Source organism: Vulpes vulpes, chromosome 11 (assembly GCF_048418805.1).
Source record: "Vulpes vulpes isolate BD-2025 chromosome 11, VulVul3, whole genome shotgun sequence".
Taxonomy (NCBI): Eukaryota; Metazoa; Chordata; class Mammalia; order Carnivora; family Canidae; genus Vulpes; species Vulpes vulpes.
The window spans coordinates 83067923-83085559 of record NC_132790.1 but is presented as its reverse complement, the minus strand read 5'-3'; the positions used below and the strand labels follow the sequence as shown (position 1 = coordinate 83085559).

The following is a 17637-nucleotide window of genomic DNA, read 5'->3' as shown; positions in this document are numbered from 1 at the left end:
TATGAAGGACATGAGGTTTTGCTGTTGTTTTTGTTCAAAAGTAAAATAATAATTCCAGAATAAGGAAAAAAAATTGGGACAAAATCTGAATGGATATAAAAGAGTTGTAGAAAGTGTATGGAAAAGGAATCCTGAGGAAGGAATTTTATGTGTGCTCAAGCTGGCTAAGATTGGAATGGATTTAAGTTAAAAAAAAAATGAGTTAAAAAAAGTTTTTAATATCTTTGATGCACTGATACAAAACTAGAATTTGGATTTCTCTCTGTTAAAAGGACAAAGTGTTTCCTTAGATTATTGGTCTATTCTTAATAAAAAAAATTGTAACCAAAGGTTTTTCTTTCCCTTTTAAGTAATCTGCCTGGTCAGCAGACTTTTTTCTTACCAAAAGAATCTGCTGTTTCACATTGTCTCTTTCAGGTCTGATTATTTAAAAAAAAACCTAGTCTTCTCATTATCAAAATGGCTAAGTTTTGTTCACAACTATGTAACCTTATGTATTTACTTTTAAAATCTACTGTTAATTTGGTTAAATAGACAAGTATTTCATCATGACCTGTGATGCTATTTATTCTAATGTTCAGTCAGACCTGACATTTTGATAATTTCCCCAAATCAAATTCTAAATGGAGTCTTTTTTTTTTTTTTTTTAAACCTCAAAGTGACTTTAAAATTTGCTAGAGTCCCTGGAAAATCTCAAGGGATTTGTCTCCCACCTAGTAAAAAAGAGATGCTAACCTAATTGAGTTTATTTTATATGTTAAATCACAGAGGAAACTCAGTCAAATATATGATAATAAACCTTCTTAGGTTATATTTGTATGGATGCATGCTATTAAGTGTTCTAGAAATTTTATGAAATTCCTAAAAATCTGATATGTCCTGATATATTATGAGTCATAATTTCAGTTATCTTAAAATAGTATATGTTACAGAAATAACCAAATTCCCTTGTTACTTCTAATATAGTGAATTCTCATCAGATCTTTAACCATGGGCATTTTTAAGTCTTTTGTCATTTAAAGATAGTTATTGTTTTACTCTACTGCTTTTGTAAAGCTGAGGTTCAAGGAAAAGACCCTGCCAAGTACTCTTAACCACCAACAGTGCTGCCCAATTACAAGGTATCAAATATTAGGTGCCTATTTCACAACTGAAGAAAGCTCTATCCAACATCTGGTCCTGTGCAAATGCCAGAGACCTCAAAATCCAATTGACTAGGAAGAAGTAGCTGACTCGGAGGCTGACTGCTACCACCCAAGATATCGGATCAAGAATGTTTCTTCCTTCCCTGTTGGACCATCTTTTTTCTAAATCCCACCTGTTGGATTTTCCAAGATGCTGATTACATCTTGGAAAGTTCTTTCTGCCCATTACATATTTTTCCCTGATTTCTAATGCCTCAGTTTTTCTGAAACAAGCTCACTGGATAAATGTTTCTGGGGGAGTGGAGACACAGTTACACAAAATACATAAACATGCCAACTGGCTTAATGATGTATCTACCCTTTGGGGGTCATTTTTTGATTTACTTGATTCTAGCTGGTTTCGGTTATGGGTAACCTGGCTCATATGCATTGTCCAAACCATGGGATTGTTTTATTGCCAAAAACTGTTATTATATTACACTCATGTTATTTATATAAATAATGTAGATTTCAAAAGATTTTTTAAAAGATTTTACTTATTTGGGGGGCAGGGAGCATGAGCAGGGAGAAGGGCAGAGGGAGAGGGGCAGAGAGAAGCAGACTGCCCATTTGCCAGGGATTCCAATGCAGGGTTAACCCCAGGACCTTGGGTCATGACCTGAGCTGAAGGCAGACACTTAACTGACTGAGCCACCTAGGCACCCCAAATATTATATTATAATTTTCTCCCTAACATACTGCATTCTCAAAACTTTAAATGCGGTAGAGAGCCACTGACCAACTGACATGGTCTCTCTTGGACTGGAATGACATAAGAGGACAGAAGAACAAGAGCAACTCCTAGAATAGGTGCCTGACATCATCTCTTGTGAAAACTACACTAAGATTTGAAGAGGTGATGGTAACTGAGACTCAGGCTAAGACTGGCATTTTTTTTTTTTTTAAAGATTTTATTTTTATTTAGTCATGAAAGACAGAGAGAGAGAGAGAGAGAGAGAGAGAGGCACAGGCAGAGGGAGAAGCAGGCTCCATGCAGGGAGCCCAATGTGGGACTCGATCCAAGGCCTCCAGGATCATGCCCTGGGCCGAAAGCAGCACTAAACCGCTGAGCCACCAGGACTGCCCTAAGACTGGTGTTTTTGATCAAACCTCTAGAATGGTCAAGAGGATGATCAAACAAGTGGACTGTGGAAATAAATGTTGAGGCCCAAAGCAGAGCTGTTCCTGCCAGGGGTGCCACCCAGCAAAGCAAAACTTAGGTAACTTGTGTCCCTATAAATGTTCTGCTTGACCAGAAACACAGTATATTCACATAACCAATTCTCCAATGCTGAGCCAACTCTGGGCCTTCTCATGCCAGACAAGGCTGACTATGTGGCCCCAGCAAATCAGATGTTTTCTATTTCGCTCTTGCTTATTCTTTATTTTCTAGCTTATAGAAGCTTTTTACCTTATGCCCCATTTTGCAGTTCTCTGAGACTGTCCACATCATGAAGTGTTAAAAAAAAGTTTGTTTGTATCACCTAAATTGTCTTCTTTATTTTTTTTAACAAACTATAAATGATCTCTACTTCATTACTGAAATAGGTCTAGCTGAAGTTCACACCTGCAATACTTTGATGGTAGTTTTAATCTCTATTCTTGAAATTAATACAGCTATTTATTAAAAATACTGAAATTTTAATTTGTACTTTTTAGTAATTCACACAGTTTTCCCCCACAATAGTTGAAATCTTTAAGTTTTCACTAGACTTAAATATTATAGAGCTTAAAAAAAAATTCCTCTTTATTTACCTTAAATTCTTATTTCATTGGTAAATCCTGCCCAATTTCCTCCATTCTTTCAATTGAAGCAAACCATAACAGAAATTATTTTCCTTTTTTTTTTTTTTAACTAAAATTAAGGAAAGATAATTTTCAAGGGAGGCTAGGTCTTATTATTTTAACTTGTGAATAACAGCTACCAGGCTATTGCTCCATTTGGCTAAAAACAAACCAAAAAGGACTGTAATAACATCTGCTGGTGGTAATTTTTTTTTAAAAGATATTATTTATTTATTCATGACAGACACATACAGAGAGAGAGACAGAGACAGAGGCACAGACAGAGGGAGAAGCAGGCTCCATGCAGGGAGCCTGACGTGGGACTCAATCCTGGGTCTCCAGGATCAGGCCCTGGGCTGAAGGTGGCACTAAACTGCTGAACCACCAGGGCTGCCCATGCTGGTGGTAATTAAACACAGAATTAAGATATCATTTATTATGTGAATTCCCAAAGCAGTATAGTTTCTAAGTGTTTTTTTAAAATTGCATTATCTCCTATGTCAAAAACATGTTTTCAGTAATTCATTCATTCAAAATAATGAAACCCTCTGAGTGCTCAGACACATCCCCCTTTCCCTCCTCCACAGCTGTTCTCTTCTTATTCAACTCATTTTCAGGCCATTTTCATACCTCAGCTATTCTAGAGTCTACAGGGTCGTATGCTGTCACCTAGAGGCTTTGTGAAGAAAGCATGTACTAAAGCTTGTACTAAAGGATATCAATAACTTGACAGAAAAGGATAAAAAGGAAAACGGTTTCCCCAAGAGGGAAAGTCAGAGATGGGTCATGACTAGGGAGGAAAAGGGGGAAAAAGCTATGTAGATCAAAACCCATGTCAGAACTCATGAGGAAGAATTTCAAAACACTGGCCTTATTTATTTTGCTATTTCTATTGGTATATATTTGACTGTTGACATTCATTGGCAGTTTTTTGCTATTGATATTTAATGTTTCCAAGATACCCAATGCCTTTAACAAAATATCATACTGAACCTCATCAAAAATCTTTTGCTGATCTACCATCAAATAATATCTAGATGAGGAGTCAGCAAACTTTTTCTATAAATGGCCAGATAGATATTTCAGGCTTTAAGGTCTCTAACTACTCAACTTAGTAGGTAGAAGACAAAAGCAGTCAGATCATATGTAAACAAATAGGTGTGGCTGTGTTCTAATAAAACTATTTACAAACGTAGGTCATAGGTCAGATTTAGTCATTCGGCCACAGGTTGCTAATCCTGATCTAGACTAGTATCTAGAGATCAATCTCTCAATACCATACTAATATTTTCTATTTGATTTTCTCTCCCAATACAAGTTTGAATTTTATTTCTGGACAAAAAAATGTCTGGACAACAAATACTGCTCACTCTTGAGAAATTATTTTGAAACACATGTTAAAATACTAACAACATATTAATATCATCAAGTCTAGGGACGCCTGGGTGGCTCAGCAGTTGAGCGTCTGCATTTGGCTCAGGGCATGATCACGGAGTCCCGGGATCAAGTCCCACATCAGACTCCCTGAATGGAGCCTGCTTCTTCCTCTGCCTATGTCTCTGCCTATGTGTCTCCCATGAATAAATAAATAAAATCTTAAAAAAAAAAATATCGTCAAGTCAATCTTTCTTCTCAGGGAGTCATCAACACACTTCCTATATGCCCCATTACATAAAGCTTTTAATTGAAGTGTTTTGAACTGGTAGATTTTTAGATTTTCCACTGTCTAAAAAGTTGAAGAAAAATAAAAGCCTATTTAACATTTATTATCCTTTATTTTTTTAAAAAAGGTTTTATTTATTTCTTTGAGAGAGAGACAGAAATAGCAAGTGGAGAAGCAGGCTCCCCACTGGGCAGGGAGCCCATGTGGGGCTCGACTCCAGGACCCTGGGATCATGATCTGAGCTGAAAGCAGACGCTTTGCCAACTGAGCCATCTAGGCACCCCTTATTATTCTTTTTAAAAAATTTTTATTTTTTTAAAAGATCTTATTTATTTGAGTGAGAGAAAGCAAGCAACAGAGCAAGAAAGCTCTCCTCTTCCTCTTGGAAGAGGAATCATAGACAGAGAGGGAGAAGTAGGCTCCCCGCTGAGCAGAAAGCCCAACACAGAGCTTGATCCCAGGACCCTGAGATCATGACCCCATCTGAAGGCAAACACTTAATTGACTAAGCCACCCAGGTGCCCCCCAAAATGTATTGTTCTTAAAAGAAAAAATACTGTGTGACTTCTCCACTTAAAAACCTTTAGTTTCCAATTCTAGGGGTTTAGCATACCATAGAGGTTTTCAAAAGTTGGTCCCCATCTACCTCTTGGATTTTATTTCCTACTACTTTTTGTTCACTCTATATAAGTATAAAAACATGACAAATAATACTATATAAAAACTTTCAGGAGATAAACACCAAATTCAAGGCACTGGTTATTTCTGGAAAGGAGAGAGGATACTAGGCTAGGGACCAGTGTGATTTCAACTATATCTGAGATGATTTTAAAATGATGATGATAATAAAAATATTAATTAAACAAAAATCTAAAATAAAGCAAATATGATAAAATGTTAATATTTGACAAAAAGCTAAGTGGTACGTAATAAGGAGTGCTTTTTTAATTGTTCACTATACTTTTCTATTTGTTTAAAACAGGGATTGACAAAATACTCTGAACCAAATCTGGACCACTACTTGTTTTTTAAGGCTTGGGGCTAAGAATAGTTTTATATTAAAGGGTTGTTAAAAAAAAAAAAAAAAAGACAAAAGACTATGTGACAAAGACCTTGTGACCTTGCAAAGCCTTAGATATTTACATCTGGCACTTTATAGAAAACATTTGCCAACTCTTGATTTAAAATATTCCTAAGAAGCAAAGATTAAAAAAAAAAAAAAAAAAAAAGAACAAGCAGGAAGGCGACTGAGTCAAAGATGTGTTTATTTTCTTGCATTAAGTATCTTTAGGAATTAGACATTTTATATTACCTTTCTCTTTAAATTAGCTTTTCACAGATTACTTTCTAAACTCTTTTCAAGATGAAATCTCATCAGGGCAGCGGGTGGCTCAGCGGTTTAGCGCCAACCTTTGGCCCTGGGCCTGATCCTGGAGACCTGGGATTGAGTCCCACGTCAGGCTCCCTGCATGGAGCCTGCTTCTCCCTCTGCCTGTGTCTCTGCCTCTCTCTCTCTCTCTCTGTGTCTCTCATGAATAAATAAATCTTTTTTTTTTTTTAAAAGAAGAAATCTCATCAAATTTTATTCTAGTCTGCAATACCTGGGTGGCTCAGTAGGTTAAGCATCTGTCTTCAGCTCAGGTCACAATTTCAGGATCCTGGGATGGAGCCCTGCATCGCACTCTCTGCTCAACAGGGAATTTGCTTCTCTCTCTCACTTTCCCTCTCAAATAAATAATACAATCTTTAAAAAACATTATTCTATTCTATGATGAGACTAAGACTTTAAAAAAAATTATTCTATTCTATGATGAGACTAAGAGTGATGGGATAGCCTTTTTTTTTTTAATTTTGTGTTTAAATTCAATTTAGTTAACATATACTGTATTATTAGTTTCATGGGTAGAATTTACTGATTTATCAGTTGCATATAACACTCAGTGCTCATTACATTAAGTGCCCTCCTTAATGCCTATCATCCAATTATCCCATCCCTGTTCCTACTTACCCTCTAGCAACCCTCAGTTTGTTTTCTAGAGTTAAGAGTCTCTTATGGTTTGCCTCCCTTTCTGTTTTCATCTTATTTTATTTTTCCTTCTTTTCCCTATGTTCATCTGTTTTATTTCTTAAATTCCGCATGAGTGAAATCATATGGCACTTGTCTTTCTTCGACTTATTTCACTTAGCATAATAGCCTCTAGTTCCATCCACATCCTTACAAATGGCAAGATTTCATTCTTTTTGATGGCTGAGTAATATTTCAGTGTGTGTGTGTATACCACTTCCATTCATCTGTTGATAGACATTTGGGCTCTTTTCATATTTTGGCTACTGTGGACATTGCTGCTATAAACACTGGAGTTCATGTGCCCCTTCAAATCACTATTTTTGTATCCTTTGGATAAACACCTGGGAGTGCAATTGCTGGATCATAGGGTAACTATTTTTAACTATCCAAGGAATCTCCATACTGTTTTCCAGAGTGGCTGCACTAGTTTGCATGCCCACCAACAGTGCAAGAGGATTCCTCTTTCTCTGGGAGAATCTTATGACTTTTTTTTTTTTTTTTTAAATCTTATGACTTTTTGATCTTAGTCCATACTTGTCAAAAAATTGAAAAGTAATAGAGCCCAGTGTGGGATTTTTAGTTGGGCATACTTAGATTGGGAAGGTTTCAGGGGGAACTTGCTCATGAGCTGTCAGCTAGGGACATAGAAAAGGTGTTACATAGGACTTAAGTCTTGGCATCAGGTTTACAATTTCTATTTTCTGCAGCTCACCTCCTTTAGAAGAATTTTCTCCCCTTTTTTCACAGAAGGGTTAAATAAAATTCAAAACACTGTATTAAAGTAAGTTTCTGGTTATAATGATTGTTAGACATTGGAATAGACCAGCAGAGAAGGTTTTTTTTTTTTTTTTTTTTTAATGAGCAGACAGATTATTGGGGGGAAAATAGTGGGATAATACATCTAAATGTGTTAACATGCCTTAGCTCAGAAGAATGGTTAGTTCTTATGTTATTACCATTTTGAGATTGTTGTATAGATATTTTCTTTTCTTAAAGATTTTATTTATTCATTCATTCATTCATGAGAGACACAGAGAGAGAGAGAGAGGCAGAGACACAGGCGGAGGGAGAAGCAGGCTCCATGCAGGGAGCCTGATGTGGGATTCGATCCCGGGTCTCCAGGATCACATCCTGGGCTGAAGGCGGTGCTAAACCGCCAAGCCACCTGGGTTGCCCTGTATAGATATTTCTTTTCTTTCTTTCTTTTTTTTTTTTTTTAAAGATTTTATTTATTTATTCATGATAGTCACACACAGAGAGAGAGAGAGAGGCAGAGACACAGGCAGAGGGAGAAGCAGGCTCCACACAGGGAGCCCGACGTGGGATTCGATCCCGGGTCTCCAGGATCGTGCCCCAGGCCAAAGGCAGGCACCAAACCGCTGTGCCACCCAGGGATCCCCTGTATAGATATTTTCTTAAAAAATATTAAGCATGTCAGTATCGCCTGTGTGTGTGAAAGCATTTTTTTCTTATTTTGGTAACTAATTTCCAGTTTCTTACCCTCAGTACTGTCCAAGTTAACTAAAGATATTACCAATTGTGAATCAGTGAATAAGGAGACTCACAGAAATTTCACATAAATGCTCAGTGAATGTTTGAGAATATTTAGATCCAAATCATCATTTTATAACCTTCAGTATGTATATTTTTAAACTTAAGTGCTTGTCTCTGGTAACTAAAAATGTGGGCAAAACAGCCACAAAATGAATACAACATAAAAATTATTCATGGTGTGCCTGGGAGGTTCAGTTAATTAAGCATCTGCCTTTGGCTCAGGTGATGATTTCAGGGTCCTAGGATTGAGCCCCATGTAGAGCTCCCTGCTCAGTGGGGAGTCTGCTTCTCCCTCTGCCTCTCCTCACCACTCATGCTCTATGTTTTTCTCTCAAATAAATAAAATCTTTTAAAAATTTACTCATCTGATCACAACATATCTTTTTTTCCTACTTAAGTGAAAATATAAATGGGAATGTTAAAATTAACATTAACTTACTTTTTAGCTTGGCCACATATATGCCATCCAAATATCCAATTTTTAAAAAATTTACTACATTAAAGATATAAAGACATAAAAATAATATGAAAAAATACTTATGATCAACCACTAGATTATGAAATTACTAACACTACTAAGGCCCCTTGTACATCCTCAGTTCCACCTCTCTTCTTTCCCCAGGGATTAATCATCATTCTGAATATTGTATTTTGTATATCCAGGTATTTCTCTTTTTGCTTTTTGTCCAATGTACATATCTCTAAATAATTTATATCATTTTACAACTTGTTTTGTTAATTGGTTTTATGTTTGAATTCATACATGTTGACATGTATGGTACATCATTCATGTGATGGAGATAGTGCTCACCAAGTATATTCTATATGCTTCGTAGCTTTTGGGCTGGAATCACTGGACTGTGAGTAGAAGGGAAGTGCGTTACATGTGGGAATAAGGCAACATCGCTTTTGTCCCCTTCCTCAGTGAACTCACAAGCCATATATTCCAGATGGAGCAATGGGGCAGCTGCAGGAACACGAAGCATCTATCACCTTGGGGCCCTGAGTGAGGTAGAGTGGAGCTTATCACCAGCTCACGTAAGACATATAAAATGAACAAGAAATAACTGTTGTGCTAAGACATATACACAAGTGGGAAGATAACTGCCTCTCTGGGACTTTTGTTAAAGCAATACTATCAGTAGCAGAATAGATTCATAGCCTTTTGAACATACTACTATCCTATAACCCCAGATTGATATTTTTTTCTACTTGCATGAAGAAGAAAATTTCATACACTCTAGTCTTTACCTTCTGTGAAGACCCTATTGCACTAACAATACCTTCAGAGAAGGGCCTACATGTTTATGAACTGTTTCTGGTATGTTTTGTTTCCCTAACTGGATTTTAAAGTCTTTGAAAAATCATGTCCTTTTTTTTGTATCCTACACTGCACCTTACAGTCTACACATGTATGTATTAATGACTGGTCTACTGGTTGATTGGGGAGGATGAGGCTAATATTAAATCCCTAGTTTGTGTAAGGCAACTTGCTTGCATTCCACATAAGTTGATCCTTGATCCTTAATATTTCCATTATATAGATGAGGATATTAAAGCTAAGTAACTTTCCTCTGGTCACAGAGCTAGGAATAAGATGAAACATGTGAAGAGGACAGTGGAAATCAGTCAGCCTGACTCAATAGCTCTTATTTTTTAGTTTTTTCACTGAACTGAATGAAATCATACCTAATCCAGGGCAGGAACTTTAGAAGAACATAAAATAGCTAACAAATAGTTTTTGTTTATAAGTTTTGCACACATTAAATCATTTCTTTGGATATTTCTCAGGACTCAAGATTGTTGGGTCTTACCTTGATCACCTCTGGAGTCTGCTGAATCAAAACCACTGAAGTAGTATCTTTGGCTTTATCACCAACAGGACTTCTAGAGACTGATAAATTGGCCTGGGAGGAAGTTGTCAAGGTTTCCTGTAGAATCTGCATCATTTCCTTCTCTTGTGATAGGCTCCCTCTGCCTGATTTGCACTCAACTAGTTCTTGAGCAAAGTCTTCAATGCTTTCTAGAATTCGCAGTAAGAGGACTCGATCCTCTTCTTCTATTTTGTGTCCATTGGTTTCAATAATCCTTGTTAGACAGGAAGGGGAGACTTTTTCGGTGGGTGAAGAGACTTTAGATTTAGGCTCAAGATCTATAGGAAGCTGACCAGTCAATGGATTATGACTATTTAGGGAGTTAGGGCTTTTACCTTTGGCAAGTGGCTCTCTTAGAGAGGTCTCCATTTTCTGTGAAAATGATTCCAGATCCATTAACAACTTATCTATCTCTTCCTGACTATTAGGATTCATAAAATCTCTGTGGTCTCTCTCTTCAACTTTAGGAGCTTTTAATTTACGATCTTCCTCAGGTAGGTTAACTGATTTCTCAAATATCTTATCACTTTCATTTTGCACTGAGGCAGGATATTTTTTAAGAGGAGTACCACGGTCTGAAAATTCTGCTCTATCTTCATTTACCTTTAACAAATCCTGACCGGGTCCATTCTCTGTCCTTTGTCCTTTATCCAATGCTTTCTTTCCATCTGACTCTTCTTCAATATAAAGGGTTTCCATTAGGTCACTAGAAGAAACATTTTCTAAAGAATTCATGGTTAATGACTGTGATTGAAGCTGGGCATCTTTTACAGTTCTGGGATCATTTATCTCAGAGTTATATAAGGGATTTGTAGAGTTGTTTGGAATGGATTTTACTGCGTCTGTTTTCCTAGAACTGTGTTTGTCATCTTGCAGTGCTATAGTTTGAAACTGTCCAGAGTCAGGGGCTGAGAGCTGGACAACATCTTCATATTTAGGGGGCTGTTCAGTGCCAAATACTGGGGAAAAGGGAGTCAGTTGTAAACTGGGTATATTGCTGACCAGTTCTGTTAAATCTATAGCCTCATTATTCCCGGGCTGCATGAATTCAAATGGTAGCTTTTTCAGATAGGATGCTAACCTAGTCATTACATTCACATAGACAGTATCAGAACTAGAAATTGCATCATTGCCATTTCCTTCGTTGATGCTACTCCCTGACTTCTTCTTTATGCATTGTTTTATGATATCTGTACATTTTTTCAAATCCTCAGAGCATTTCAGCAAGATGTCCAAGCACATCTTTATGTCTGTTCCAGAAGAAAAATTATCTATCTTATGTTTTTCCAAAATCTGAGTAACCAGGTCTTCTTCAGAGAAGTTGTGAAGAAGCACTGAAGTTAGGTTTGTATCAAGTGAGTTTCTATGGGACAAAGATTTTTCCTCAACTGAGGAACTCCGGAGTAAACCAAAGGATGGAGAGTTCCCATCATTGTTATAATGGCCACAGAGCAAGTCAAAATCAACTGACCTCCTATTAAATGAGTCAGACTTAACTTTTCTTCCCTTTTTGTAAGCTGCATGGTTAGAGTTTTTGAGCTTTTCAAAGGAAAATTCTTTTATTTTCCCGCTGGCAAAACTGATTGCTTCTCCTGCAATGTCCTTCAAGTTACAGGTGTTCTGAAAGGTAGATCCTTTCTTGACCCTGGGAATGCCTGCGAGGGCCTGCTGGTGATAGTCACCCTCGGCTGAAGAAAACCCATTTTCATGGGGTAGAAACATAGAGTCCAGATCTGCATCTTTAAACTGAGACACAGGGATGTGCAAGAGGTCTGCACAAACACTATGATGTACCACAATGCAATCAACTCCATGTGTAAAGGTATGACAGGTTCCAGTGCAATAATGTATAGCTTGCTCAAAACGCCTGTCTATCACCACACTGCTGTAGTGGTTCACAGTACTGACCACAAGTCTGTAAGTTGCTGCCATAATATCGAATCCACTCAGTGATGTGAGTCGGAATTTTCTAGAACTTATTTCAAGTAAATTCTCCTAACTTACACTCAGCTGAAAATATACTTGATGGCAATGTTCAGTGGTTTCTTGCAAATATAATGACCCTTCCCCCAAAGAAAAACCATCTAAATTTGAGGTTTGGTAACTGTCGGGATACAGTAGCTACTGCACATGTCTGCTTGAATTAGGAAGTCTAATAATTTAATAATTGTCCTCTTTAGTTTTATTTAGTAATATCATGATACTGTAGTGTTTTTATAATATAAAATCCTCTTTCAGTCCTCCAGCAATTCTATGATGCAGAAATTGTCATTAATTTATTGTCATAAATCCTAGTTGGTAGTATAGAAGTACTGTGATAACTGAATCCGCCAAAGAATTAAATGATCCATTGTTTTGTGAATGAAACCTGTAATGAAAAAAGAAAACAATTTTTAAAATAGGATTTCTTAATCCTGAGGAAACCTTTTATTTCCTCTTTTGCATCCCACAGGCAGTTAGACACCAAGCCGTATTCTTTGCCACATTACTACATATCTTTGCTTCATGTCTTTATTTCATCAAGCCCCACACTCCTTATTACGTGGATGGAGTATTTACTACCTCCACTTTGCCTTGTTACAACTGCTTCCCTGTTGGTATTTCTTATCCTGCCCTCCTTGCCATCTTTCATGACATCAAAAAGCTTAGATTCAGACAGGTTTTTTAATCCCTCAGAGTTCAAGAATTCATACTACTGATCTCCATCATGCATCCTACCTCTTTTGACTTATTTTCAAGAATTTCAACATCCATTCCCATCCACCTACAACCTTATTTTGTGCTACTGTTCTGCACCAAACTTTTGCTTATATCCCATCAACCTAATCTCAAAGATTGCCAACACATAGTACTTGTTCTTGATTCTACACTTCCTCTGTACTTGGAGATTATTCTCCCATCATATTTTTTCTTACTACCTAAGAGAGAGAAACAGCCTTTATTACTGCCCTTGATCCTATCCTCTCAGATACTACCACATGCAGAGCTCTCTCGTCACCAAGTGGATAGAATTTAATCATCCTCTTTAAAAAAACAAAACAAAACAAAAAAAGCTTTTAAACCATATTGTAGTTGCTTTCTAAAAAGGTTCAACCAATCTACTCAATAAATGAGTGCCTACTGTGCCAGGCACTTGTTAAGTGATAAGGATACAGCAGTGAATAAAATATAGTCCCTGTTCTTATGGAGCTGATAATCTGGTTGTAAAATGAAAAACAAGATGCATGTAAACATTTAACTTAGATGGTGACAGAAGCTCTAGAAAAGTCAAATAGGGCAGGGATTCAGAAAGAATGAGAGGGGCTGTGTTATAAAGGGTAGTCAGGGAAGATCTTACTGATATATGAGCAGAGACTTGAAAGAAGAAAAGGAACAGGCTGTGGAGGTATTTTGGGCAAAATCATCTCAGGTAACAACCATAAGTGCAAAGGCCCTGAGGTGGGAGTATGCTTGAGGAGGCTACAGTGATTAGAACAGACAAAGCAAGTGGGATAGTGTGGGAGGTAAGGTCAGAAAGAAAAGGCAGAAGTCTAAATCATGCAGGATCTGCTGCATGAGCTGGGAAACAACTGATGGCTACTGAGCAGGGGAATGACATGATGATCAGACTTACATTTTAAATTGGTAATTCTGGCTGCTGTGTTCAGAGGAGACTATGAAGGAGCAAGATAAAAAGCAGGGAAGAAAATTAGGGGCTATTGCAATAAATCAGGCAAGAAGGCCTGGGGGCTTGGACCAGGATATAGTGTAATAGTGGAGAAGTTTAGAGCCAATAGGATTTGTTGAAGGATAGATGTGCGATATTACCCAATCAAGAATGATGCAGTAAAGCAATGAAAGGATCCTTCAGATGATGACTGAAACGAAAGGAGAGCATCAATTTCACTAAATTTCGATGGCAGTGAGATTTTAAAATAAAAATCTTTATCCCCAGGCAGCCCAGGGGGGCTCAGCAGTTTAGTGCCACCTTTGGCCCAGGGCGAGTCCCAGTCCGGCTCCCTGCATGGAGCCTGCTTCTCTCTCTGCCTGTGTCTCTGCGCCTTTCTCTCTCTGTGTGTGTCTCTCATGAATAAATAAATAAAATCTTAAAAAAAAATATTTATCCCCTTAATGAGAGAACTTTATTGTTTTCATTTTCATTTCTTCAATCCTAGAAAACTGTTTTTTGCTTGTTATAATTATTCTCTGGCAAATCGTCTCTTCATGTCCTTTGCTCACTTAGGTATTAGAGACTTAGTGACTACAGATATAATTATTTCATGAAGTACCCTTTCTTTTGTTGAATTCTTATTTTAGAGTACATTTCCTGGCCCTCTGTATCCAATGACTACTCTGTTTTTATGTCAGTTCTACACTATTGCAATTACTGTTGCCTTATTAAGTTTTACTATCTGGTTTTGCTTCCCATATCCCTAATTATGATTCTTTTTTTATACTCCAAATGTTCTTTGATGGTCTTCCAGATGAATTTTTGAATAGTCAAGTTTTAAGAAAAATTTTATTGGAATTTGATTCCAATTGCAACACACTTAGGAATTATTTTGAAGCACTGATATCATTATAATATTCAGATTTTCTACCCAGGAAAATAGTAAATCTTAATTCCAATATTCCTGTATTTCTCTCTTTGTGGTTTTCCTCAGGTGGGTCACTCCCTCATTGTTCTTGTCCTTCAGTGTCCTAACTTTGTTGCTACATGAATGGATCTGGAGCTACTGTGTCATGCTCTACTTCTTCGCCTTCAAATCTCAGATGGTGGCTCATATAAGACTATAAAACTAGATCTCACTAAGGATAAAACTGAAGCAGAAAGAAGTTTCATACTAAAGGAAGTGCCCAGTAATTTGGAACTGAAAATGCAAAGAAGCCAAAGAGGAATTAGTTGTTATGGGACGAAATACTAGAACATGGCAATAGAAAGAATTACCTTTCCAAAAGATGCACAAGAGACAGGGAAGAAATAGCACCAAACATGAAAAACTATACACCTTTTCAGAAATCCAAAATTTGGAAGAGCTTTTGGGTAAGGATAGAAGGAAAGAAAAATAAAGGATATTTCTAAGAAAGTACATGAGTATAACTATGTGAGGGATATTAGGACTATATCCTGATTCAGTTGATAATAGAGGTGATAAGACTGGTGCAAAGGCAAAATACATGAGTGTTAGAAAATTTAAATATTCAGACACATATGAAAACGTAATAAACTCCTAAATTAACATAAAGACTATTTTTTTTAACATAAAGACTATTTTATTTCTCTGAAATTTGAGAAATTATAAAGGAATTCTCTAAGCTTGGATATAACCAAAACAACTAATTTATAAGGTAACATGACAAAAAATACAAGTATTCATATGATACTAGAATTTGAAATAGTTATGGAAGAGAGAACATTGGCCAAAGTCAGACATATGCTTTTAGACCAGGGCTGACCTATAAAACATTCTGTGTTGATGGAAATATTCTATATGTGTTCTGATACGGCTACCATTAGCCACATGGGGCTACTGAGCACTTTAACTGTGGCTAGTGCAACTGAAAAGCTGAATTTTAATTTTATTTTAAAAATTTAATTTTGGAATTATTTTAGATGCACATAGAAGTTGTAAAACTAGTACACAGACCATCTGTGTACTCTTCCCCTAGTTTCCTCCAAAGATAACATCTTATATCAATGGGATGCCTGGGTGGCTCAGTGGTTGAGTGTCTGCCTTTGGCTCAGGGTGTGATCCCACGATCCGGGATGGAGTTCCACATCAGGCTCCCTTCGAGGAGAATGAGCCACCTGGGCTGCCCATGATTTGAGTTTTTTATAAACATGCCGAAGAGACCAAGGTTGCTTCCCTGGTATTTGGTTCAGAACTGTGTCAAATTCTGCCTTTTTAATTCAGACCATGATTAACTGATGCCCAGTTGTTCTGGAATCCTAGACATGGAATCTAATCCAACTAGTCTCAATCAGAGATAGATCATAATCTATCTAATTCAGAACCCCCATGCTATCTTGTGTTTCTAAGATAAGGCAGGCTACATGGGTTTGAATCCCTACCCTGCCACTTACAGCCGTGTGGCCTTACATAAGTTGGTTAACTTTGTCAGCCTGTTTCACTTGTAAAACATAGATAATAACACTACCCATTTCATGAGAATTAAGTGAACATGTCAAATGCTTAAAACACAAGAAAGGCTCAATCACTGTTAGCTGTTATTGGTAAAATTCACTCATCAAACAATTTCTGCTCTGAACCAGGCCCATAATAATTCATTATTATGGCCCCGAGTGTACCTACTATTTGAGGGCAATGAGAGAAGCAAGCACAGTGGGAATCAGGAGCACTAGGGTAGAGCTTCTATTTTTCCTCATTTGCTCTTACAATTAATATACATTCTTTTCAGAAAAGTTAGAAAATGTTCTTAAGTAAAAAAACATTTTAATTATCCGTATCACCATTCAGAAATAACCAGTTAATATTTTTATGGATATGTATCCTGAAATTTTCTTATGAAAATTTATAAATGTATATTTTTTTTTACAAAAGTTTAACCATACTATGTATTTTAAAATTTACTTCAGGGGATCCCTGGGTGGCGCAGCGGTTTGGCGCCTGCCTTTGGCCCAGGGCGCGATCCTGGAGACCCGGGATCGAGTCCCACGTCGGGCTTCCGGTGCATGGAGCCTGTTTCTCCCTCTGCCTATGTCTCTGCCTCTCTCTCTCTGTGTGACTATCGTAAATAAATGAAAAATTAAAAAATATATTTAAAAAATAAATAAAATTTACTTCAAACTAGCAATAAATATGTCATGAATATAATTCCATGTCAGGAAAGATCTAGATCATTTATTTTTTAGATTTATTTGAGAGAGAGACCATAAGCACACAGGAGTGGGAGGGGCAGAGGAAGAGGGGGAGAGAACCTGAAGCATGCTCCATGCTGAGCGCAGAGCCTGACCAGGGCTTGATCTCACCACCATGAGTTCACAATCTGAGCCAAAACCAAGAGTTGGACACTTAACTGACTGTGACACCCAGGTGCTCAGATCTAGATCATTTTAATGAACATACAATATTTTACCATATGGATTAAATAATTCAGCCATCTACCACTGCTACACAGGTTATTCACTATGTTTTTGTTTTACAATAAACAATGATAAACATTCTTATACATATTACACAGATGTCTAGTTATTTTCTTAGGATATGTTTCAAGTAGTAGAATGCTGAGTCAAAAGGAGTGTGTATATGTATGCATACACATTTTTTATTTTTATTTTTTAAAGATTTTATCCATTTATTCATGAGACACACAGAGAGAGGCAGAGACACAGAGAGAAGCAGGCCCCATGCAGGGAGCATGACATGGGATTTGATCCCGGGATGCCAGGATCACGCTCTGAGCCAAAGGCAGGCGTTAAATTGCTGAGCCACCCAGGGATCCCCCTGCATACACATTTTAAGGGTTCTTTGATATATAAGGTCAGTCTTTCCTCCAGAAAAATGACAA

General features: G+C 37.2%; 1 protein-coding gene across 4 annotated transcripts in view; it reads right to left on the bottom strand.

Annotated features, from left to right (window-relative positions):
• Nucleotides 1-17637, bottom strand: part of PPP2R3A (protein phosphatase 2 regulatory subunit B''alpha) — a 196316-nt gene that overhangs the window by 138255 nt on the left and 40424 nt on the right. For all 4 annotated transcript variants that reach the window (XM_072726915.1, XM_072726916.1, XM_072726917.1 and 1 more), the window contains one exon: nt 10069-12496. In XM_072726915.1, coding sequence (XP_072583016.1) covers nt 10069-12060 — 1992 coding nt within the window. In that variant the 5' untranslated portion in view covers nt 12061-12496. The remainder of the gene's footprint in view (nt 1-10068; nt 12497-17637) is intronic.